At 48.5% G+C, this 26,480-nt stretch overlaps 1 protein-coding gene across 1 annotated transcript in view; it reads left to right on the top strand.

Annotated features, from left to right (window-relative positions):
- LOC138498332 (dihydropyrimidinase-like) overlaps positions 1-26,480 on the top strand; it is a 469,519-nt gene that overhangs the window by 394,573 nt on the left and 48,466 nt on the right. Inside the window, exon 7 of the mRNA XM_069622132.1 lies at positions 5,331-5,473. Within this exon, the coding sequence (XP_069478233.1) occupies positions 5,331-5,473 (143 nt within the window). The remainder of the gene's footprint in view (positions 1-5,330; positions 5,474-26,480) is intronic.

Raw genomic sequence — 26,480 nt, 5'->3', positions numbered from 1 at the left:
GATTCTGGCAGAATGTCCTCGATTTGATGAATCACGGGCTGTTCAGCTTCATTTGTGTCGTGGATGGTCAAGTCTAGCGATTTCAGTGGTCGTCCAACAGAAGGCTCTTGGATACACTTATTTAGCACTGCATGATATCGTAGCACCTTTTTCCTACTAGGCGCCAACCCAACATCTTTTGTTGCCTGTGCGTCCATCAATTTGTGCCCTTCTATGGCAGTGTACGACACTTTATCAGCTGAGGTAGAACTGGCCTCAGAAGTATATTCTGTCACACGTGCATCAGCTTCATCTCTGTGGCCTTCAGATAAAGTCATGTCAATGATGTTATTAGTGGCAGCAGTGGCACATGCTGGCTCTGTGCCTTGCATTGGAGCATCCAATATTTTGGGCCGTGAGCCTTGTGCACATTGTAAATTGTTTTTCTCGGGATCATTTGGTATAGATTCGGCAATCAGAACCAACATCAGATCAGTGTCGGTAATTTCAAAAGGTGAGTAAAAGAGATCTGGAGTGTCAGGGTTTATTGTCAGTTTCCTCATTTCAGGAATTGGATTAGCGACTGGTTCCAGATTATTTAAGGAAAACAAGGCGGAATCAGGTACTGCTATTAAGACAGACATGTCTTGCTCCAAAGCTTCATAGTGAACGTCATTTTCATCACTTTTATGATTTTTGGTCAGCATTTCGGGGAGTGTATCAGAGAGAGTCCGTGGCGCTAATTCCGGGCTAGCTTCGACAACCACAACAACATTTACGCTGTTTACGCCAGCGACCGCAGCACCCATGGTTTCGGGAGCTTTATTCACCGGCAAGGCAACAGTCTGTTTGCTTACCTTGCCGTTTGTAACATCCACTTTGTTTGCTGCCGTCCAAGGGTTAAGCATTCGGCGTTGTTGCAGTGTTTTGTGTCGAGTTTGAGGACCAGGTTTTTTTGAGTCTGCCATAGCGACCTCCAGCGACCTGCAGCGGACTGGGGCAGACTGGAAACTTTCCACCGAAATCCGTGGAAGTAATCGACCAAGTCTAAAGGTCGAGGCAGAAATCCACTGAAGGTCTGCTGGGCTGCAAAGTGCTGCGGAGCTTTACACGGACGCCAAGCAAGGTGAGCTATAACAAGGCAGGGAAGGTGGGGGCGAGGAAGTGGCGAGGAAGTGGGTTAAACTGGAATCTGATTCGGGAACGAGTGAGGGCAGTTCAGGGTGGGTCAAGAAGCGAGTCAAAGGCGTTAGGTGCCCGCAGTCCTCGTAATCCTTGCAACCCCCTTGTTTAACCCTTATTAAGCAGTTATTTAAGCAGTAGTTTGAGCGGTCAGCTGATTACACGGTCAGTAGAGCGGTATGTGGTAGGCGAGTCAAAGGCGTGGAACACCCACACTCCTCGCTTCACCGCTTCAGCACTGATTAAAGCCCTCAGTTTAAAATGGAAAGAGGATGATTATCCAATAGGCTGATAATGGGCTAACAAAAGAAAAAGAAACGGCGCTCCATGCAGAGTTTGGAAGGCGTTCAAAAAGGATGAAATGTACAAGGCGAACAAGGCACACCCCACACCAAGAACAAGGGGGGAGTATTCCCAGTCCAACAACAGTGAACAACACTGGAGCACTTAGAGCACTTGGGTACTTAGAGAGTGAGAGAAGGACCTTACCCATGGCCAAGACCTTCTTAGCTTAAGCCACGCTAACCGCTGCCCAATACAAAGCTCCAATTCTCCGAGTCGGTAACTGATCCTATTAGATTTGTTGTTAGCCTTCGACAATATTGACTATTAGTGGTATGTCTGCACCACATGGGATTACATCAACCAGTTTTTAGCTGACTTACTTTCTAACTGATGAGTCCCAGATGCCGGCTCTGTACCTATGTGACATGCAGTGAGGTGTTCCACAGGGGTCAGCATTATCTCCTCGTCTCTTCAAGCTCCATCTACAGCCTCTGTCAAATCTTCTACGTATGTATATGACTTTTAGACATAAGCAGCTGGTACCCAGACTCTACTCCACATAGTTTAAAACCAGTAAACAGATGCGTGCAAAGTGCCTTAAATTTAAGGCATCAAGAACACAAAGGGGGTCATTCCGAGTTGGGTGGAAAGGGTTTACGGGCACCGGTAAGGATGCCGGTGCCTGTAAACCCTTACCGCCCTAGTCTGAGGTCCCTTAGCGGGTCCCAGCAGGAACGGGTGGTCTGACCACACGTTCTCTGCGGTTCCCGTAAAGGGACCTTGGAGCTAATAACGGTACCGCAATTTGCGGTACCGTTATTAGCGCCTTCCCCATTCCCATTGAGCCCCATGGGGGCTCGAATGGGAATGGGGAATGGTTTACTGAATGGGGACTTACTCCAGGGTCGGAATGACCCGGTAAGTCTCCATTCAGCCAGACCGGACCCGGACCCGGTATTGGAGGCATCCATGGTGCTAATAGCACCATGGCTACCTCCAATCTCGGAATGACCCCCATAGTCTGATTTGCAGTTAAACCTCGATCAATTAGATCCCTGATCAGTTGTCTAAGGCACTGGGCGCTCCCCGACTGCTGGTAATGCAGGTCAGGAAACTTAGGTTCCTATTGCAGAATCGGTAGGACATACGGGTCATCTGGTGCTTCATAAAGAATTAAAATAAATAAATAATACTACAAATAAATAGAATTAAGAAGATCTTCTCCTGGCAGTTAGAAATGTTGTGAAAGCTGCTGCCCCTTTCTCCTTTTTCACAGCGGGGTTACCTTGGAAAACACTTGTCTTATCGTCACTGCTAACCTACCACAATATTCCACTGACTGCCTTAAATCAATAAGGAATATGGCACATCACCCTTAAACTACTAAAGAGAACTCCCCTTTCTCCAGCAGGTCCTCAACTTCATTGGCTCCTGGCGGGAAAGAGAATATGTTTTATCTTATCCTTAGTGCACAGATTGATGCATTAACTCCAAACTTTTTATAGGATGCACTAATATAAGTTCTCTCTCGATCATAGCATTCTGGGGTTGATTTAATATAATGATTTCTAAACCCAAACCCCAACAAATGGAACAGCCGGTCCTTCTAACATTTGTTTTTTTCCTAATGCAATGCTCTGCCACCCGCTCTGTACCAAATGAAAACCCCTTTAGCTTTTGAAAAGGAAAGGCCTTACACTTTTCTGTTTGTTCACTAACTCTAATCTGGACCTAACGTGACATGTTTCTCTTCACTGTTCGAAACAAGATACCTCTACATGGTGGACAGTGGTGCTCCCAATACGTTTTTAGGCATTAGCTGTACTAATTCCTCCAAATGCAGTTACAGTTACCACCACTGGCAATTTAGGCATTTTCACTGATTGCGGGCCTCATTACGACTCCGGCAGTAGCCGTGCCGGTAAAAATGGCACAGCTGCCACCGGAGTTGTGTTTTTTCCAGTGCCTGGCTTTGGAGGATTACCAGGGCATTACAACCGGAAAAAGTAACTCCCCATTCCCATTGGAGTCCCATAGGACTCAATGGGAATGGGGAGGACGGTAGCACCGGCTGGCACCATTTATAATGATGCCGGTGCTACCGTCAAAGTCTGCGAGCGGGTGCCGTTCTGCCCGCCAGGTCAGACCTGGTGGGCAGGAGGGCATCCGGCCTGCAAACTTGTACTCTGCCAGTCTGGTACCAATGGTGCCGGTAAGCCTACCGGCACTGTTGTAAACGGACCGGAAGGGTTGTAATGAGGCCCTGTGTGTTGTAATTAGCACTCATTTTGATGTCCCATAGGACCTCATTGGGAAATGGAGAAATTACCTCCAGTGATTGATAATTCCTGCTTTCTTTATAGGTAAATCCCCCATGCATATGCTGGTGGTATTCCTTACTTTTGGGTTTGCAACTCGTAATCAGAAGGAATGCAAAGAACAGAGGTTATTCTGTTACCGCCAGTTTTCAGGTACTTCCAAACTTATGAGGCCCATGGCAGCGTTAATAAAAACCATGGGAAAGTGGTGGTACTTCCATTGTTGCTACTTTCCCACCAATTTCTCATATATTTGAACTCTGACTTTGGAGGTGAAGTGTAGGGTTTACCTGCAACACAGAGCCGGAGAGAAACCATTAACTTTACCTTAAAAGATCATAGGATTTGCCATGATCGACATGCCACTGGCAGTTGATCTGGTGAAATCCCCATGGCGACCAATGGACTCCAAAAATGATGGGGAACTAACTCCAACGTTACCCCACTTATGAGCCTCCAGTAAATTCACAGGATCACATGGTGGTAACACACCGGTAACAGTAAGGTGGTTTGGTAGTAATTCCAACAAAGTTATCGCCAAACTCATAATGATGCCCATATTTTTCATGTGGGAATTGTCATTTCACTACGTATCAGGAATTTCACAACAGTTGAGAATTTAATGTGAATGCTATGAGCAAATTGAAAGCAGACAATGGGCCTCATTACGACCCAGGCGGTAAGTTACCGCCTGGGTCGTACCCTTACCACCATGGTGTAAACTACGTTTACACCATGGTGGATGGCGGATTTACCACCCCATTCCAAGGTGAGTGGGGCGGTAAATCCCTATTTCCCATTTTACCCTTCCCCATTCCCATTTTTGCCCCATAGGGCATAATGGGAGTGGGGAAGGCGCTAATTACGCCACCGTAAATCACGGTGGCGTAATTAGCACCATGGTCCCTTAGCGCCATGGATTTTAACGCCTGCAAAAAGCAGGCGTTAAACTCACCATGGCGCAAAGGGACCTCGGAATCAGGCGTTAAGGGTCGGCGCCGTTTACGGCGCCGTTAACCCCTTAACGCCTGATTCGTAATGAGGCCCAATATCATGACTAGATGATTAATTGTGAAAAGATTTGCTTATCAATATGTGAAATTCAAGATTTTAGACAATACTGGTAGAATTACTGGGATGATGATGACGATGCCAACAGGTAATTCTTCCCTTGATCTTGAAAGATAAATCTCACCAGGACTTATTAAACCCTAAAAGGATCTGGACTTGAAAATAATTTGTTAAACCCACAAGCAGTTGCCCCCACAGACGCATATAGGGCAGGAGTGCTTGATTGTGGTTTTATGGGCATTCATTGTATCTCAACAATATCGTATGGAGATATCGTCCACATGCCGACATTATTATTCCCAGGGCAAATCTGTGAAACGATCATGGCATGGGGACTGCTTCAGGTGGGAGATTATGACTTACACCCAAATTAACATTTTATGGGAAACATTTTCTGCAGTCGATAATATAGGTGTATTCTAAAAAAGAATTCTTAGATATTCAATGTGTTTCTTTTAAAATAATAAGGTCCTTTATTTTGTTGTTTTTCTTCAGCACTCTGGTATTATGGATGAAAACAGATTTGTGGCTGTTACGAGCACTATTGCAGCGAAGATCTTTAACTTTTATCCCAGGAAGGGGAAAATAGCAAAAGGGTCTGATGCTGACATTGTTATTTGGGATCCAGAAGCTACAAGGTATATCTAACATGTAATATTGTAACCTTGCAAGTTTGTTACAATAGCCTGCTTGCCTAGAGTATAATAAGGCACATTTAGTGTGATCTTAAGATGACATTTATTTATTATTTTAAAACTGTATTTTTGTGAATGTATTTTCAAGAAGACATATGCATGAAATTATCACGAACGGCCAAGGCGGGGTAAATAAGGATGCTATCGTTTGCATAAAATACCACGCTAAGGTTAAATGGCAGAGTTGAGAATGGGTGAAGGTAGAGGGCTCAAGGAGGCCGGCCATAGGGTTGGAGGAAAACAGGGCACAGGTGTCCCAATAAGAAATATCTCCATCTTAATGGCATTGTGATTCTCCCTATTGGGTCCCCTGCACCATACATCTTCCCTGCACTCTGGCCTTCTTCCATGGGCCCCGAGCCCCCTCCATTGTAGCTAGGAATCTCAGAGTCATCTTCGACTCCTCCCTTTTCTTCATGCCTCATATTCAGGGCATTGTCAAGTAGTGCCACTTTCAGCTCTTCCTTCGGACTCTACCTTTCCTCACGTTCCCCCAGAGACTCAATGTTACCTGTGCTCTGGTTCTCTCCAGGCTAGAATACTCCTCCTTAATCTTCTTCTTTCCTCCACTCTGTGACCCCTCCAGCTTACCCAGAATAGGGCAGCAAGACTTATCCTTGGCCTCAAGCCCAGGGACTGCATCTCCCCTCCCCTACAAAGCCTTCACTGGCTCCCGGTCTCAGCACGGATTCAATTCAAATCCCTCTGTTTCACACACAAGGCTATCTGGTGCCGGGTACCACTTTATCTTCAACGCTTCCTGACCAAATACTCTCCTTCTAGGCTCATCAGTTCCTCTGGCACGAACTCCCTGCGTATTAAGTGTTTTGCCAAACAGAGAGTTGGGGGGCGATCACTTTCCTTGGCTGGCTTCCTCATGTGGAACAGTCTCCATCTCCCTGTGCGTCTTGAGCAAGACCTCCTTAAGTTCTGAAAAAGCCTCAAGACCTTTCTCTTTATCTCCTCCTTCTCCTCCTATCTTCCCTGCTAATCCCACAGCAGCGCAACTGATGTGCAGGGTGCTTATGTGTCGTCGGGGCCTTGACCCCCACATCTCTCATCTCAGCCGCTGTCTTTCCTTCTACTGCACTTACTTGCTCACCCACTCATTGATGGTTGCACTTACATTCTCCTCCTCTCAGCATTTACCCTGAGCACTTCTTCATGAGCATCAAAGCACCTTATCCCTCTCCTCTCTCCCTCTCTGCACTTGCACATTCTGAACACTCACAAGGCATAGAAGGTTTGTCTCCCCTTCCCCCGATTCTCAATATTTGTTTGTACTATTAATGCAATTATTTATCCATGCAATAATTCATTGTCTACCTCCCATGTCCCCACACTGTTTGGGGCACTTTGAAACAGTTTTTCTAATTGTACAATCACCTAATAAGTGACCAATAAATAAAAAAAATAATAATAATAAATTGAGACAAAGATCGTTAGCTGCTCACAATCCCTGGATGGTGGTCAGAAAATCAGGGATAAAACATGGGGAGCACAAAGTAGTACAGGGAGGTTTCAAGAAAAGCTGTGTCATTGGCATAACACTGGAAATGAGCAGAGAAATATGAGATCAAAACATTCAGAGAGACGAGATAGATATTGAAGAGCCATGGCCATAGAATAGAACACTGGGGAACACTGCAGGTAGAGAGTGAGGTGTTGGAGAAGAAACAGCCCAGTTCCAGCTTGAAAGGGTGGTTAGTGAGGAAAAACGTCAGCCAGTCCAGTGCCCAGTCTGTAATGCCGAAGATATCATGTAGCCGTTAAATAAGGATATAATGGTTGACCGTGTCAAAGACGGAGGAGCGTTCGAAGAGCACTAACATCAATTGTTTTACCATAATAAATACCATATACACTTCATTATATAATTCCACCATATTACAAATACGATATACTCCCCCTATAGTACCTAAAATAACTATACACATATTACTATAGTGTATGTGGCCAGTGACCAGATTCTTGGGGGCATGGCCTACAGCTACATAGTCATCCAGGTCTCCCACCCATGCAGTAACTGGGGCCAAACCTGATTAGCCTCAATGTGAGTAAGGGGGCCAGCCCCCTATGGCCATGTTGCCTAATAAATGAACCCAAGTTACAAGACCACCACTTAGAGCAACATGGCCTGAGGGGGCTGGCCTCTTCCTGGCTTTGAATCTAGGCAGGGTCAATCCCGGTTACTGGATGGATGGTGTTGGGTGATTTCCCGGGCGCCAGCAGAGCCATCCGCGGACCTCTGGGGCTGGGGAGGCCCCAACGCTTCCCGCGTCCCAAAAGGAGAATGAGGCACACACAAGAGCAAAGTAATTACTGCTGTTTATTATAGTAATGGCAGGGATTGTTCTCGGCCAGTATGCATCCGGGGAGACGCTCTCACTGTTGGTGGGCTCTCGGGCCCTTTTACCGTAGTATGACGCGCTATTCGCGTCACCTGGGAAAAATCGTCACAAAACCTATTGCCACTTCGGGTTGGATCCCCGAGTGGTAGGGTTAGTATAGTTACATATATGAAGGAATATTAGTGGATAAGGACGGGTCAGGTGGCACACTTGGGCTGTCCCTAACAATTGCTACAACAAATCTTTTACAAGGGGACACTTGGTGATTGGCTAGCTGAAATTGCGTCAGTGAGGTGCCCCTCGTACTATGATTGGTTCCCTCGCGAGCCCCCAAGCCTGGGACCATCGCCGTTCCCAGCTCGCGATGTACCTGGTGCTGGCAACAATATGCAACTATGTGTTACTGGTGGACAATGGACAGGTCTTGCTAGTGGCTGATGATCACGCCTTTCCCATCGGTGTAGGTGTCCAACTTGTCGCTTTGTTGTTGCAACCTGTGTCCCAGACGTGCGACCCCGGTGACTTTCTGTCTCATGAGCTTGGCATTTTGTCAGTTCGGCTTGGTCACGTGTGGAGAGACTGTAGCTGGAGCAGAATTGTGAGCATTTGATTTGTATTAGGCTGTGAGGGGTGCTTGGCGGTGGCAGGTGTAACCTTGGCTTTGAGCGCACGGCATGTGGGTTGCAACATTGTGGCCTTGGCTGTGGGCTCACGTTGGGGCTCGTTCTGCGTGGTCAGCGCTTTGCTTTTCGTCTTGGGGGGATTTTTGTCTGAGAGGCTCCTGCCTGGGTACTCTTGCTTGCGGCCTACTCGGGCGTAGCTTCTGGGTAGCGGTATATAATCCATAGTATGGAGTCACGAGGCGACAGAGTGTCAGAAGCAGCAGTAGATATATAGGATGGCGTCTCTATGGAGATAGGTATTGAAACAAAGCATCTGCAAGCATGTATACACAAGCTCTTCAGGCGTCTTGCGTTTCTGTGGTGCTGTAGGAGGCCTATGTGAAAAATAACAATGATGCATGTCCGTGGGTGTTCCAGTCCGCTATGTCATAGCACTGAGTATGTTCTTCGTGTTGTTGCTGCGTGAGTGACCAGTGTGCATGGTGGCACATGTGTTCTTGTCAGTTGGCTATGTCGTCATGGCATCTCTAACGATGTTGATGTTTTGTGGCTGTTACTTTAGTCGAGCTGGTCCATGCCGCAGGCGTCGGCTTGACCAGGGCGTGCTATTGGGCATGCTCCTCGTGTGTGTGGACCGTGGACACATGGTACCGTGTCGTCAGGTAAAGAAGTGAATGGGTCAAACTCCTCTCACGGGGGTGCTTGGGCTGTGATCCTCTAGGCCAGAGTCTTAGTGAAAATGGGGGGAGGGTGCTTTCCCATTTTCCCACTTCAGTCCCCCCTCTGGGCGACTTGTCGACCACAAAATTATCTGCTCTCTTGTCTCCGCGTACTCTCCATACCTTCGTTATTCCAGCTAGGTGTCCATACTGGTTCACATGGTCTTCAAATGACCAGTACATGTACATGCAATCACCATGCAAAATGATGGCAGGTGCAAGTCTGCTTCTAATATTTGCTTGCGCAATCTCTCTCTTTCCTTAATGATGATATCTATATTTTTGTCGTCTTCTGCTGGTGTCAAGGCGTGCATGCCGATCATTTCCATCATTTCATCAGTTGTGCGTGCTGTCCTTGCTTTCCACAATCTTAGTCCTAACAGTGCGGCCATTCCCAATATTATGCATCCAGCTATTATCTTAAGACTATCTGACAGCCATGATGGCATCCAAGACCAGAGGTAGGAAAACCAGCTACCATCTCTCTTCACTCCCTTTGCTTCTACTTCCATCTTGGCGTGCATCTTGGCAAGTTGTGATACTGCCTCAGAAAGCGTACCATTGTCTGCATCGTTGGCAGGGAAAAAATGTGCAACATGAACTTCCAATCTTTGCACAAACTCCTCCCTCCATTGCTGTAAGGAGATCCAGCACATATCTATTCTGGAGTGCTACCATCCTTACCACCCTCAATTCTTCTCTTATCGTGTTGAATCCTTTGACGGTGGAGTTTATCGTCATTATTAATTCCCATCTTGTTATCTGGAGCCACTTTGCATTTGCATATGCCTGCAGCCCTGGATGTATTATCGATGAAAAGAACATTGCTGCTCTGCTGAATAGTCTGTGTCCTGGTGGAATGACACTAAGAGCTGTTTCCGATCTTCCCCACAGGTAGTTCCCCGTCAGTGGTTCTCCTTGTCTTTTCACTCTTGACAGTACTGTTGTGCCATTCTTTTCCTTTTTCCCTTCAATCGTCGCTGATCTTTTCCTTCTTTTATTCCCTTTGTCAATCTTATGGAAGTTTCCCAGGTTGTCATGTTTCTGTGGTACTACTAGGGATGGTACATTTATGTGTACCATAGTGCATATTCCATTCCAAGATGGCGGAAAGCTGTGGTATGCTTTTTCTCTGCAGGCCCAATAGTGGTCCATTAAAACTGCTGTACCGGCACCTCTTCATTTCTGACTACTGTTCTTTTGTAGTTGCTGTTTCTGCCAACATCAACATCACTGTTGTGTTGATAACAAAGTGTAGGTGCAGTAAGTGGGAGTATTTTTACTGGATCCTCGTCCTTCTCTAGCCATGTTACCAGTGCTGCGCTCTTTATCCATCTGTTGTAACACTTATTATTCTCTTCATCCATTTTTTCCACAGTTGCTTTTGTTAATGTTATCATATTGCTCCCCACAACCCCATCTGTCCATCCTTCCTTCGTGTACACCTTCCCATATATTACTATCAGCGGTCTTTCCCAGCACACTAGTGTTCCAGGAACTTCTCTTGCACGCCATTCAGATGGTAGGTAATTCAATTTTACTTCCCTTGTTTCCCCCTTGTCTGGTCCACCCGTCACATATTGGAGCCCCTGTGTTAGTTGCCAGTAGTGATTGTACATGGGAAGTGTCTTGATGAAGTTATTTTCATACGGATATGTGTCCCTCATCTTCCACTGTAGTATCGCCATTCTCCCTTGGAATCGTCCTTTTGTTTGGAACAGGGCCAGGTATATCAGGCACTCCACTGATGTTGCAGGTACTTCAGTAGCCACAAATGTTCGGGATGCGCTCATGGCATATGGGATCAATGAGCACACATAGCAGTTGTCCTTAGTTGTCCCCTTACCAATTTTGGACATGTGCTGATACCACATGTTGTTTCAGACGTGTGCGGACTCTGTAAGATATGTGTCTACCCCATTGTTATCAATAGCCGTGCTACGTTTAATCCTTTTCCCCTTTACTCTTGTGTTACTTGTACCACCTGATACCGTACCTGTTGCAGCCGTGGTGGGGGGTTTATTTGTAGGAGGTGCAGCCATGACATCGGAAGCATAGTGTGCCTGCCAGACAGTGGCAGCAAGTAGACCAGTGATAAACAACAAACCTATAATTTTTATTACAATAGCTAATATCAGCAGCATTTTCCTCTTACCTTTGCTGCGGTCCTGCACCTTGTTATCTTTGATGATATAGATGCCTGCCTGAAAATGTCTAAAAATAAGCGTTAATTTTGTTAGTTTTTTATTGTTCAAGCTCTCCCTATAAGGTAATCGTTTATTGCCCAGGCGAAAAGCTGTTCCCACGCGTACCTTAGCGTCCTGTCTCTCAGAGCTGGTAAGAGCTCCTGGAGGTGTGGGAATGATTGTTCTATGGCCAAAATGAACGTGTTGTAATACAAACATATTTTCCTTTTCTTTAGATATTTTTCAGTTATCTTTATACAAAACAGTCTTTTGCGGTACCTGCATGTGTGAAACAAAAAAGAAAGAGAACATGCATGTGTCTACATAGTGTGGTGTGACTTGGCAGTTTGTTAGGCAATGTCCTTTATTTGGGTAGTGGCATGGGCGGGGCTTGTCTGGTCGTGGCTTGTTGGGGCAGTGTTTTCCTTACTCTGGGATCTCGTGACCATAGGGTGGGGTATGGAAAATTGTTCACTTGAGTCCTTGGGGGTGTTTGGGGTTTGGGAGGGGTCAGGGGCTGCGATGTCGTTGTCGTTTGTCACTGTTGCTGCTGCGTTGGCTCTGTCGTTGACGCAAGGGCGGGTCCGATCTTTGTAGGGCTTGATGTCATGCAAGTGCGTCCATATGTTCTTATCTCAGAGTTTTACAGCTCTAGGAGCTGTTTTTTCCACCAGGTGGTGCCCGGTAAACCGGCGGCTATTCCACCGGCGGTTGAAATTTCACAGGAGGACACTGGGCCTCATTACTAGTCCGGCGTTAACCGAGGCGGTAAAGCCACCTGGTTAACGCCGGACTCGTATTACCATTCCGCCTCCGTGATTCCCGGAATTACCGGGGCATTACAACCCCGGTTTTCCGGGAATCACGGAGGCGGAATGGTGTAAATCCCCATTCCCATTGAGTCTTATGGGACTCAATGGAAATGGGGATCATGGAAACACCGGCAGCATCTCGTAATGCTGCTGGTGTTTCCTCGTCCGCCTGCATGCGGGAGGTGTTAAACCCGCCAGGTCAGACCTGGCGGGAACATCACCTCCCGCCTGCAGGGGTCGGACTCAGGCGGTCTGGAAACAACGGTGGCGGCGGGTTTACTGCCACCGTTATTTCCGGACCGCCTGGGTCGTAATGAGGCCCACTGTCTCCTTCCCTTACTGTCCACTGTGTTTCTCATTCCTGTTCTTCGTTTGTTCTTTCTTCTTGTTGGGTATTCTTCAACCCACCCCGCGTCCACTCGAGCTGTTGAGAGATAAAGGCAACACTAGTAATCAAGGAAGATACATATTCGTACATTTCTTCACCAAAAATACTCTGAGATGCATGGCAATCCGTTATAGCCCTTGATGGTGATGTCAGTGGGAGGTGCATTTGGCGTCCGGTCACCAACTTGTGGGGTGTGAGGTGGTGATCCCACCCTGGCCTGTTTCTGAACTCAAATAGGGCTAGGGGGAGGCAGTAGAGCCAGCTTTTCTTGGTTGATGGCTGTATCTTTTCTTTCTCTTCTTTTATGAGACCGTTGAGGTGTTCAGAAACGCCATTCGCTTGTTGGTGGTATGCACATGCAAACTTGTGCTTTATACCAAGGAGAGCAGTTATGTGTTAGAACATTTCATTGGCAAAGTGCAGGCCATTGTCAGACCGCAACACTTCGCACACCCCCACCTTGGGAAAACCTCCCTCACCAAAAACTTTGCTGCTCTAAATGCGTCAGCATGGGAGCATGGACCGGCCTCGTTCGACCTAGAAAATTGGCATACTACCACAATCATGTATCTGTATACTTGACATACATTGATCATGTCAACGTAGTCAATATGGAGGTGCTGGAAGGGTCCTTCCGGCCGGGGTATAACACCTTTAATCACTTGCAGCGTGTGACCGGCCGTAAATTGTTGACAAGTAAGACAAATGCTAATGAAGTTTGCAACATGTGAATTTAGCTCGGGACAGAACCACCCCTCTTTTATTCTATCCCCTCTTTTCCTGTGTGTGCAGGATGATGTAGTTGGGCCAGGGCTGTTTTCAATAGGGCCAGGAGCATCACTATTTTGCCTGTATTGTTTTGTCGCCATAATGCATCTGTGGGGGACATTGTGCATCCTCTTTTCCCCCACAGCAGACCCCCACAGCTCCTTCTCTGCCATGGGTACTGCTGCCTGTAATTCCATTAATTCATTTTCAGGAATATGGGTGTACCCATCCTTCATCAACATCTGTCTTGCCCCCGCCATCCCCTTATCTTTTTCTTTTTCTTGGGGGGTCCACATCTCACCGAAATACGCAGCATGTTTAGCATGTGCGTCTGCTGTTTTGTTACCTTTGGAAATGGGATCATCCCCGTTTATATGGGCCTGAGACTTCACCAAGGCTATTTCTTCAGGATCTTCAATTACTTCTATTAATTCAACGAGTAGTAGGGCATGTTGCACTGGTGTGCCGTCTGCTCGTCTGAACCCTCTTCACTGCCACTTACTCTTTTGCCAATGCTTTCTTTCAATGCCAAAATTAGGGCCACTAATTCTGCTGCTTGGGCAGAGTAGTGTTGCCGTAACTGGACGCATTTCACTGGGACATATGTGAAATCCTTTGTTTGTTTCACCACTGCTGCTCCTGTTCTGCATATCCCATCACTCTGGTCAATTGTTGTGGACCCATCAATGTACATTATCTCTCCCCCCTCTAGGGCGTTTTCCTCAACCTTTCTTGTGCTGGAGTAAGTGTCAATGGCCCGTGTGCAGTCATGAGTGTAGCTGCCATCTTCCACTACCTCTGCTATGAACCTTGCTGGGTTCACGTTGTTGCATCTTTTACAATGGTTAACTCTGGCCTGGATAAAATTACTTCATACCCTGATGCCCTCTGAGTGGTCAAGCTTGATTTTGGCTTGTTCAGTACTGCAAAAAGGGCATGCTCCACGTACAGTGTGGTTGTACAGCCCATTGTTATGGAGGATGATTTTTCTACCGCAAAAGCTATGGCAGCCAAACTCTGTTCGCATGGGAAGTGACCTAACATTACAGGATCCAGGTGCCCACTGTAGACTGCCACTGGTTTATGTCCCATGCTAGTTTTCTGTGTCAGCACTGCCCTCATCACGGCTGAGCTACAATGTGAAAAAATGAAAAATTGCGCTTCATAATTTGGGGTGGCCAGTACTGGTGCAGTGGATATGGTGTTTTTTAGTTCATGAAATGCCTCTGTCATTTCTGTGGTCCACCTCAACTTCTTCTCCCCCCCCCCTGTGCTTCTTTGAGAGCCTCAAGCAGTGGTCCTCTGTATGAGCTGTAGTCAAAAACCCAAGTCCTGCAATAGTTGCATAGACCCAAGAACTGCTGCAGTTCTCGAACTGTATATGGCTGGGGTGTGTTGGTGATGGTCTGTGCCCTTTGTGGTGCAATGTTCCTTCCATTTTGTGAAATAAGCTGGCCTATGTAGAGCACTTGTTCTTGGCAGTACTGTAACTTCCCCTTATCTACCTTGTACCCCTTTTCTGCTAGCATTGTGAGCATTTTGATGGAGTCTCTCCTGCACTTCTCTTCTGTGGTGCTGCAGATGATTATGTCATCTACATATCGCAGCACCGTGCTTCCATCTCAATGTTACCCAAGTCCATTTGTATCACCCTGTTAAAGATGGATGGTGACTCGCAGTATCCTTGAGGCAGTCTGGTGTGTTTCCATTTTGTGTTGCGGTATGTGAAACTTGTCAAGTCTTGTGAGTCAGGGTGCAGAAGTATTGAGAAAAAGGCATTTTTGAGGTCAATCACAGTGAATTGTGACACCTCAGCTGGTATTCCACATAGTATAGTGGCTGGATTAGCCGCTATAGGGTATTCTTCTTCTTCAATGTGGTTGAGGGGTCTTAAATCCTGGATGAAACACCAAGACCCTCCCTTAGCCTTGCGCACAGGGTACACTCATCTGCCTCTTTTGATAGTGGGTATTGCTTCACTCTCATCAGTATTGCTCCTTTTTTTCAATTTTATTTTTACCCCTCCAATGCTCTTGATGCAGCCCACGTCATATGGACTAGTTGTCCACAGGGATGCAGGTACTGCTTCCAGATCCTCCTTGAAGAATGGTACAGTGGTAGTGGCTGGTGCCTCTAGCGCCGGTGCTGTCTTCTGCGCTATGTCACTGTGTGTGACTGTTACCCAGATGTGGATGCTCATCTCAAACACCATCTCCCCTTCACCATTATCATCTGAGAAGAGCTCCTCATCAGATACCTGGGTTAGTCGGCACCCCTCTGCTAGTGCTATTACTGCTCTCCATGCTCTCCCTTCCCGGTCTTGGGCGTGTATTGCAGTCTTGTATTGCTACAATGCTCTCAATGCTCAGTGATATCTGTGTCCCTTCCTTTTCGCTGGCTGATATCTCGGGTCTAAAAAGGTAAGCTGCTGGCCTCCTCCAAATGTTCCCCTCAATTCCTGGTAGCCATGCTATTGCCACGTCTGTCCCATATTGGAACAGTTCTCCATCTACTGGTTCTGCTCTGGCTACTGTTTTGCTGTAGTATTTGTCGCGCTGTAAACATGTTCATGCCTGGTGTGGAGCATATTATTCCCTTGTCAGTAAAGGAGATAGTCATATTCAATCTGCTCATGATGTCCCTACCTAGTATGTTTACGGGTGACTGTTTTGAGTATAGCAGTGGGAGGGACATATCGTGATCACCTACAGATAAGGAGATGTTATCAGTGAAGGGAACCAACCCTCGAGACCCAGAGGATCCTTGAGTGTTCATAGCTTTGCCTGGCAGTTGAAACTTCCCCTCCCTTATGCATGACCTAGTGGCCCCTGTGTCAACTAAGATGGAACATTTTTTGTCACCTATCGTCACCTTTATGCGTGGTTCCTCCGCAGGGTTAGGTGTTACTGATAGGATGGGACACATCAAGGACGTCTGTGGGCTGTCCTATTGTGGGTACAGTGACTGCCCATTTCCCGTGTATGGGTTGTGGCCCAGTATTGTCACCTTCCCTAGCTGCGTCTGTGCTACAGGTGTGTCAGTGGATGTTATTGCATTGATCTGAATTTGTGTGAGCTGCTGCACCGTTTGGACCTGCTGCTGCTGTTTTGCAATTGTCTGCGGCTGCATTTGCATGTGTTTGTATGTGCGGTTGCGTTTGCAGTGCCTGTTGTTCTTGTTGTTGTGGCAGTTGTGGGTGTTGTGTGTACGTTTGTAATTGTTGCTGTGGCATCTGTGCTTGTTGTATTGGTGGTTGCTGCGTTGTCCCCTGCTGTTGGTAAACTTGTTGTTCCCCCGTAGACCCTTGCTGTCCCTGCTCCCCCCACGCTGCCTGTGCTGGTCTTATTCTGCATGTGGGTGACATGTGTCCCACCATTCCACATATCCAGCATGTCAGCGGTTCCCGTGCTTGCCATTGAAGTCCCCCCATGTTGTCCTGGTATCCCTGTTGTCCTGGCTGACTGTAACCCCGGAACCCTCCCCCTTGTTGTTGGGTGGGTGGGCCATATCCTCTCCCTCTCATTTGTCCGCCCCTCCCTCTGTAGTTTTTTGAGTACCCATTTCCTATTTGCATATAGCCCCCTCCCGTGTAAGCTGTGTATGGTGGGGGTGGAGGTAGTTGTTGTGTCATTACCGGTGCTTGCTGCATTGTTGATACATGTTGTTTTGTTGGGTTTTGCACCACTGTAGTCTGTGTGGGGGCGGGCGCTGTTATCAGTGCTCCATGGCATATTTTGATAACTTCTTTTGGACCAGTTTTGCTTCCTCTGCCTTTCTATCTTGCTCCTTTCTTTTCATCTTTTCCTGGCACATTCTGCAGTAGTGCACTAGTGTCAGTTGTATTTCTGGCCACGCTTTAGCTTCCATCCCCACCAACTTCTTCAACTGTTTTTGTACTTGCTCCGGGAGCCCTTGTACTAATATTTGGTAGAAAATGTCTAGTGTTTTGTCCCAAGGTTCCCGTGTTTCCAAGCGCCACTTCTCCTGAATCTCCTAGATGTAATCAACAGGATCTTCATTCTCACGCATCTTGCATGAGGTTATTGCTCCTATATCTGATGTGTCTGGGTATTGGACCCTCAATGCCTGACAGAGCGCATGCCTGCAGTTGGCAAATGGAGCCCCATCATGTGCCGTGTCGTTTATTGTTCCCGCCCTTTTCCAGATGTCATCAGCAGCATCCCCAGTATTGAAATTAGGAGCCCCTTCACGTCTCCCACTGCTAATGTTTGCCCCCGCAGTCTGTTTTTCCATCTCATATATCCACTTCCCAGCTCCAGCACTCAGTGACGGAAGCCTACATTTTATATTTTCCTTATCAGCATGTTTCTAGGGGATATATTGTGGTCTGGCTCCTCCCCTCTATAGCAGTGGCATTAGATTGTACTCCCTCTCTTCCCCCCTTGGTCGCCTGTGTGTGGTTACGTTAGTATATTCTACATCTTCCTCCATATCTGGTAACTCTTCAATGCTATCAATGTTACAGGGGTTTACCCTCTCACCTCCTACATCCTTCCTCCCCCTTTTGTTACCTTCGTTTCCTATCGTTGATGTGCTTGCTCTTTCTTCCTGCCTGTGTCCTGGAAGGTCCCTAAGTCTACCAACATATGGGGTGTGCACAGGGTTTGGTGTCTGCGGGCATGATGTTGGTGCAGGTGTGAGTGTTAGTGGGCGTGGCGTTTTCCTGGTTGCCTCCCTTACCCTTGTTTCCCCTGCACTTTGTTGTCCCCACCTCTGGCATGCCCATGGTGACTCGCAGTTAGTGCGCGTTATGTATAGTTTGTCTAAACTCTCCCTATTGCCATCTCTTCCACTTGTGCTCCAACCGTCCTCTTCCTCGCTGCAAAATCCATCTGGAAATGTCAATCCCCAGTCTGTACGTTTCCCTCCCACGGTCACTGTCCTTAAGTCTATTAAATCCTCATCTGCGTACTCACCTTCTTCAATCTTAGCCCCCTGTGTTGATGTTGATGCCACCTCCTTGTCCTGGCGTGTGTACTTTTTCACACCATGCTCCACCCTTCTATCTCCTCTCTCCTCTTTCTTCGTCTCCACTACTTCTCCACCTATTTCCGCACGTTTCCTGTGTAGTTCTTCCAATACCTCTGCACTCACCTTTGCTAATATCCTTTCCTCTTTTTCCTTTATCCCCCATACTCCCCCTTCCCTCTTTAATATACTTTCTATTACCTTCTCTTCTTCATACTTCCATGCACTTTCAGATATAATCTTCTTTTTCCACAGTCCCATTTCCCTATCATTCTCTTCCCTCTCCTCCTCCTTCCTTCTCATCTCCCTGTTTTCTGCGCGTGCCATTCTTTCTGCTATTGCCCTTATGCGCTCTTCTTCCCTTTTCCTTTCTTCCGCCTGTTCCTTCATTCTCACCATCTCCTCCTTGTGTGCCTTCGCACGTTCCTCAATTCCGCCAACCTTTCCTTCAGTATCTCTTCCTCCTCTTGTGAAAGTCACCCTTCTCCCCCTTTACTTACCTCGTGCCCTGTTTGTGTGTCATCCTCCCTTTCCTTATTTACCTTTCTCACTGCACCCTCTTCTTCCTTTGTTTGTGTTCCCCGGAGCTTTAAAAGCACCTTTGCTGCTACCCATTCATCTGTCCCTACGTTTACTATATTCTGCAGGGCGTTTCTGTCGCCCCCTGTTCTTACCGGTGTTGTGGTTTAGTCTACCGTACCTGCCGCCCCCAACCTTTTTTGACAATCGTCTGCGGGTGCATATGGTGGGGGGCTGTATGCAGGGTTGAAGTATCCCTCAGCAGCCGTTAGTTGCTGTCTGGCGGCTTCTCTAAGTTCTGTTATTGGATACAACCCCCCTTCCTCCTTCTTCACTACCTTAGCCACTGGCATGTTTTCTGTCCCTTCTTTTTTAACCTTTGCCTCTGCCACCTCAAATGATTCTTCTGCCTCCTCCTCACTTTCTTCAGTACTGGGCGGGTTCTGTATTTCCTTACCCACATCCCGTCCTTTCACCTTCTCTTCTTTTATTTCTTTTACTGCGTACGCTCCTGGTGCCCCCGGTGTGCCTCCCTGAAACATCTTCCAAAGATCGAAAACGCAAAATGGTTTGCTAATTTTTTCCCTTTGGAAGTGTTATGCAAGTATGTGAGCAGGTAGTGTTGTGTGTATGTGTTGAAGCTGCCGTTGGGTGGCCACTGTACCCTTATTTTGTTGTCAGTTCCTTGAGTCCATTCTATGCTGTACTTTATGATCTTTTCTCTATGTGGTGACTATCTCGTCATGTGCAGCAGAGATCACCGCAAATTGTGATAGTGCACTGCTTAATTCTGCATAAGTGCAGCTATCCACCTTCAGCCCGTTTTTGCCCATATTTCTGCCTCAACAACCATATGAGTGCTAGCCTCCATTGTCTGCCATGAGGTCTAGTCACTCCAATATGGCCGCCTGAAAAAGTTTCATGGCTGCCTTGGCCTAAGCATCCACGAGGTGCACTCCACACGACCTGATTGGCCCCCCCCTGGGCACTTCTACAGCCTATCCGACGCCGGCAGGCGAACGCCGGCACACCCACAAAGGCTCACATAACAAGGCTCAGGTCCTGTCTTGAGCCTGTCGTGAGCCAAATGGGCCGAGGGCCCCGTCCTGCTGCCAATCAGCCCATCAACACCAAGGTGCCTACGCCAGACCTCGCTTCAATTGGTAAGCAAAACCAACCCCCATTTGAACCACAAGTTTGCCCCACCACTGCATTGCTGACTATCACAAGCCCAATCGTCGAGACGCCCACGACCCCACCACTTGCACAGCATTTATGCTCACCTTGATCTTGTGCCTGACCTACGCAGCCCCTGTGTTGCCTATTACTTACATTTGTGCTCACCTTGAACCTATGCCTTGCACCGTATACTACATATATATGTTGTTCTCACTTTGAACCTGTGCCTGCCCTACGCAGCCCCTGTGTTGCCTATTACTTACATTTGTGCTCACCTTGAACCTATGCCTTGCACCGTATACTACATATATTTGTTGTGCTCACTTTGAACCTGTGGCCGCTCTGCGCAGCCCCTGTGTTGCCTATTACGTATATTCTTGCTCACCTGAAACTGTGCCTGCCCTACGCGGCCCCTGTGTTGCCTATTACTTATATTTGTGTTCACCTTGAACCTATGCCTTGCACCGTATACTACATATATATGTTGTTCTCACTTTGAACCTGTGCCCGCTCTGCGTGGCCCCTGTGTTGCCTATTACGTATATTTGTGCTCATTTTCAACCTGCGCCTGCTCTGCGCAGCCCCCGTGTTGCCTCATTACACCTATTGTGTGATCACTTTGACCACTCTGTGCAGCCTATATGTTGCCTTATATCATGATGCGCCAAGGTTGATCCCATGACTGTATGCACTACACGTATCACCGCCCAATTTCATGCATGCTACGTAGGCCACGCTCATGCTGTCTGCACCATTAGTGACTAGATAGGCATTCCACACCCACTACACGCACACACTCTGACACCCTATTTCAGAAGGATCACCTCCACTCATTACCTACCTAGTGATCCCCTGTAAACCTCCATCGTGCATTAGCCTTGCCGCCACATCTTGCAACTACCACCCAGAGCCTAACCCCTATGATGGCCACCTTAAGAGGTGCCACTTTGACCATGGCAACGTTCCTCCCCTTACTCCACAATATCTCACCGCAGAACGCTACCAACATGACCTCTCCACTTTACCCAGAACCACTATCCCCATTGGATTGGATCAACAAATTTGCTTGCCCACCAACACCCTTCACACCATGCCCTACACTTCTCAGAAACTCACGACTAGGCTCTCGCCTCTTTCTACCTACTATCATCACACCAAATGCAGCCCCTCCACTCAAACTTAGGAACACTAGACTCAGCCACCGCACTTGTGCTAGCCACAAACCCGCTAGAACAATCACCAACCTAACCAAGAATTATATGCAACAGGCTACGCATATTGATTCCACAGCTAACCAAATCCTCACAACACCACACACAACGCCACCCACAAAAGTCAACCATACCACCACTCCCATCAAGGGTGCTCTCATCAATGCCCGCTCCTTGGTAGCCCACGCAACTGATGTTGCAGACATTATCGCCGCAAACCACCTTGATTTTATCGTTATCACCGAGACGTGGCTCCACTTAGCAGCTGGTCCCACTTTAGCCCTAGCCATCCGAATAATTACAATATCATCCGTGCCGACAGAAAAAACGCAATAGGAGGAGGGGTAGCAATTATTGCTAAGTCCAACCTAAACATCAGAGAAGTAACTAACTCAACCCTACCTTCAGCTGAACTCCTATCCATCAAACTCCCATTATCAGACACCCAAACTATCCTCCTACACATTATATATAGATCTCCAGGTCCACCATCCACTTTTGAAGAAGACATCTCTCTCCCACTCACCACCAAAGCTAAACCCAAATCACAAATCATCATCATGGGTGACTTTAACCTGGGACTCAATGACCCCCAATGACAAGCACACCAACTCTCTCAACGACACCATCATCCACCTAGGCCTCACTCAACACATCAACAAACCAACACACACAAAAGGAAGATCCCTAGACTGGTTGGCAGATGCCAACTGTAACCTCTCACTGACAGACATCATACCTTGTGCTTGGACGGACCATCCCCTTATCACCTTCTCTCTACCCAGAACTGCACCCAAAACGACACCACCCTTTAGGACACCACACATAATCTCCAGAAACAATCGCAACATTACTATTGAAAACCTCAGACCACTTCTCAGGACCATCACTCAAGTCAACCCTCCTTCTGAGAACGACAACCCGTCCACCTTGGTAGATCTTTATAACAACACATTGGAACTAGCCCTTAACAAGATAGCTCCACTCAAACAACGTAAAGCTAAACCCATGGCCCACACCAACAAATGGTTCTCAGCAGAGCTAAAGGCTCTCCGTAACATCAAAAGAGTTGTGGAAACCAGCTGGAGAAAAGCCCCATCCCCCTCTACAAAAGACAAATTCGCTACAGCTGCCTCCACCTACAAATCAGCTATCCTAAATGCCAAAAAAGAGATTTACAACGTGAGAATACATAACGCCAAATCTGGCACGAAAGAGATATTCTCTATACTAAGAGAACTTGAATCACCATTACCTCCTACTGAGGACTGCACTAAAGACAAGGACTGGTGCAATAGTATCCAACTTGCCCTATCTAAGAAAATTGCCCTTCTACAGGCTAAGATTGAAGCTAAAAAAAGCCAACCTTACCACCAATAAGAACCCCAATAGTAAAAAAAACTTCACTTCTCCCAATTGCCCCCTCTTCCACTTCTCACCAGTCACTGAGGAGGAAGTAGTTAAGATTATCGCTAGCCTTAAACCATCTAATTGCAAAGGTGACCTATGCCCAGCCTCCGTCATCAAAGACGGAGCCAAAGGTCTAGCTCCTTTGATCACTGCACTGATCAACTCCTCCTTCAAGAACTCAATGGTCCCCAACAACCTCAAAGAAGCGTGGGTCCTCCCCCTTCTCAAACAACCCAACCTAGACCCTAACACCCCCACAAACTCTAGACCCATCACCACAGTCCCTTTTCTTCTCAAAATATTAGACAGAGTAGCCTACCTCCAAATACAACAACATTTGGAGGACAACAACCTATTAGGCTTGCGACAATCCGGCTTTAGATCCAGGCATGGGACCGAAACCGCCCTCCTGGACCTAAAAATCCAAATGGATAAAGCCAAAGACAAGGGCAACCTGGCCATATTGCTCCTGTTGGATCTCTCTGCTGCCTTCGATCTGGTTGACCACCAGGTCCTCACACAACACCTTGCATCGGCTGCCGCATTCTCGCAGAATGCCACCAACTGGATTCAGTCATTCCTGTCTGACAGGTCGACTAGGGTCTTCGCCCCCTCAGCGGCAGCAGATCCCATGCCTATCCAATGCAGAGTTACCCAAGAGTCCTGCATCTCCCCCACTCTTTACAACATCTTCTCTAAGCTTCTCTTTGACCGTCTTGACGATCTGGGTGTCAGCTACACTAACTACGCTGACGACACACAGATCCTCATCACACTCACCGGTTGCTATGAAGAAGATGTTGCAAAGCTTAACGAAATCTATCTAGAAATCCAAGCCTGGATGGCCACACACAGTCTCTGCTTCCCAGGCCCGCCTTAACAAACTGGACTCCAGGTACCAATCTTTCACCATTGATGGCAACATCATACAAGTCTCCAAAGAGGTCAAAACACTAGCAGGCCGATTCATGTAATTCCTCTCAAAAGTGTCGCACGCGGCTGGCGCACAGCGTGCCCGTGCGAATGCCTGCGCCAGCCGCGTGCGATAAAATCAATTTCCGCGCACAGCGTATTCATGGATTCCCACCTCCAAAAGCAGACGTGGCGCAGAGTGGCGCAGCGACCCTGCAGCAGCGCCAGTTACGCCCCCAAGAACGCCCTCGCGCAAGGAAAAGCCACCAAGATCGCAAAACCATCGCAAAGGGCTGCGCCAACCCTGTACCAGTTTACCGGACTGGCAAACAGCAAACGCAAAGCAGGGAACGCGTATTACGGGTGTCGGGAACACGCGTGCGCGAGAAGTTTCACACGCGACCTGTCCTGGGGGGAGCATGTGCGTGTATTTCAGGGGTGCGCGAGAAGTATTACACGCGAATGGCCTGGGTGCGTGTATTTCAGGGGTGCGCGAGAAGTTCCACACGCGATTGCCCTGGGCGCGTGTATTACAGGGGTGCGCGGGAAATTTCACACGCGATTGGGCTCCGTGCGTGTATTTCAGGGGTGCGCGGGAAGTTTCACATGCGATTGGGCTGCGTGCGTGTATTTCAGGGGTGCGCGGGAAGTTTCACACGCGATTGGGCTGCGTGCGTGTATTTCAGGGGTGCGCGGGAAGTTTCACACGCGATCGGGCCTGGGGGAGCGTGTGCGTGTAATTCAGGGGTGCGCGAGAAGTATTACACGCGAATGGCCTGGGTGCATGTATTTCAGGGGTGCGTGAGAAGTTCCACACGCGATTGGGCTGCGTGCGTGTATTTCAGGGGTGCGCAGGAAGTTTCACATGCAATTGGGCTGCGTGCATGTATTTCAAGGGTGCGCAAGAAGTATTACACGCGAATGGCCTAGGTGCGTGTATTTCAGGGGTGCGCGAGAATTTCCACACGCGATTGGCCTGGGCGCGTGTATTTCAGGGGCTCGCGGGTGGTTTCACACGCAATCGGGCCTGGGGGAGAGTGTGCGTGTATTTCAGGGGTGCGCGAGAAGTTCCACACGCGATTGGCCTGGGCGCGTGTATTTCAGGGGCTCGCGGGTGGTTTCACACGCGATCGGGCCTGGGGGAGCGTGTGCGTGTATTTCAGGGGTGTGCGAGAAGTTCCACACGCGATTGGCCTGGGCGCATGTATTGCAGGGGCTCGCGGGTGGTTTCACACGCGATCGGGCCTGGGGGAGCGTGTGCGTGTATTTCAGGGGTGCGCGAGAAGTTCCACACGCGATTGGCCTGGGCGCGTGTATTTCAGGGGCTCGCGGGTGGTTTCACACGCGATCGGGCCTGGGGGAGCGTGTGCGTGTATTTCAGGGGTGGGCGAGAAGTTCCACACGCGATTGGCCTGGGAGCGTGTATTGCAGGGGCTCGCGGATGGTTTCACACGCGATCGGGCCTGGGGGAGCGTGTGCGTGTATTTCAGGGGTGCGCGAGAAGTATTACACGCGAATGGCCTGGGTGCGTGTATTTCAGGGGTGCGCGAGAAGTTCCACACGCGATTGGCCTGGGCGCGCGTATTTCAGGGGCTCGCGGGAAGTTTTACACGCTCGCCTACGACACGTATTCATGGAAACGAACGTGGCCAATCCGGAAACACGTACTCCAGCAGGAAGTAGGCGTACGTCCACCTGCACAGCATAAAAGTGCACGCAAACAACAAACAAGCTCAGACGCCAGGATGAACATACCGTTCCTAGCAGCAGTGGCCGTGGGATACCGCAGGAGGAGGAGGAGGAGGAGGATAGTCCGGGCCAGTATATTTACACCCAGAACCAGCCTTTTTTGGATGCCTGATGACCATGTGTATGGGAGGTACAGGTTTCCACCTCACATAATACTCGACCTGGTCAGTGAGTGGGAGGATGACCTCACATCAACCACCCTGTGCTCCCAAGCACTCAGCCCCCTGGAGAAGGTCCTCAATGTACTGCACTTCCTGGCCACTGGATCATTTCAGCGGACAAGTGCCATAGTGGGGGGGGTGTCACAGGCCACGCAGTCACGCTGCCTACACCAGGTCTTGGCCATCATCACTGCACGCCAATCAGTCCACAGGCACATATACCTGCCCAGAACACCTGCAGAAAGGCAGGCTGTTGCCCAGGACTTCTACAGGGTGGCACAATTCCCCAAAGTGCTAGGTGCCATTGATTGCACCCATGTGGCTCTACGTCCCCCCAGGGCAACTGAGCACATCTATAGAAACCGCAAGCACTGGCATTCCATCAACGCCCAGGTAGCATGTGATGCCAAGGGAATCATCACCTCAGTATACGCCAACTATCCAGGCTCCACCCATGACAGTTTCATCTACAGAATGTCTACCCTAAACCGGGACATAGAAGCTGGGCGGCATGGCGATACATGGCTGCTCGGTGAGTATAAATGCAACTGCGCATGCATGCATGTCAGACACTGAGTAATGTCACAACCCCACTGATGATACCCATCACCACCACCCCAGGGGACAGTGCCTACCCTCTCAGCACCCACATGATGACGCCAATTCGGAACCCCACCACGCCACCCCAGGTAAGATACAACACAGCCCACATTGCAACCCGGGGCATCGTGGAGCACACATTCGGAGTGCTTAAGTCAGGCTTCCGCTCCCTTGACCGTTCTGGTGGGCAGCTGTTATATGCTCCCCCAGTAGTGTGCAGGATCATAGTGGCAGCATGTGTCCTGCACAACGTTGCAACACGCCGGGGCCTGGCCGTGGACATGATGGTGCCCCCACATCCCCAACCACATGCATGCCCACTGCGCATGGGAGGGGAAAGGGCACGTGGTGAGGCAGCCCGTACGCAGTTCTT

Source organism: Ambystoma mexicanum, chromosome 5q, assembly GCF_040938575.1.
Source record: "Ambystoma mexicanum isolate Mex_15411 chromosome 5q, UKY_AmexF1_1, whole genome shotgun sequence".
NCBI classification, from domain to species: Eukaryota; Metazoa; Chordata; class Amphibia; order Caudata; family Ambystomatidae; genus Ambystoma; species Ambystoma mexicanum.
This window is presented reverse-complemented; position numbering and strand designations above follow the sequence as displayed.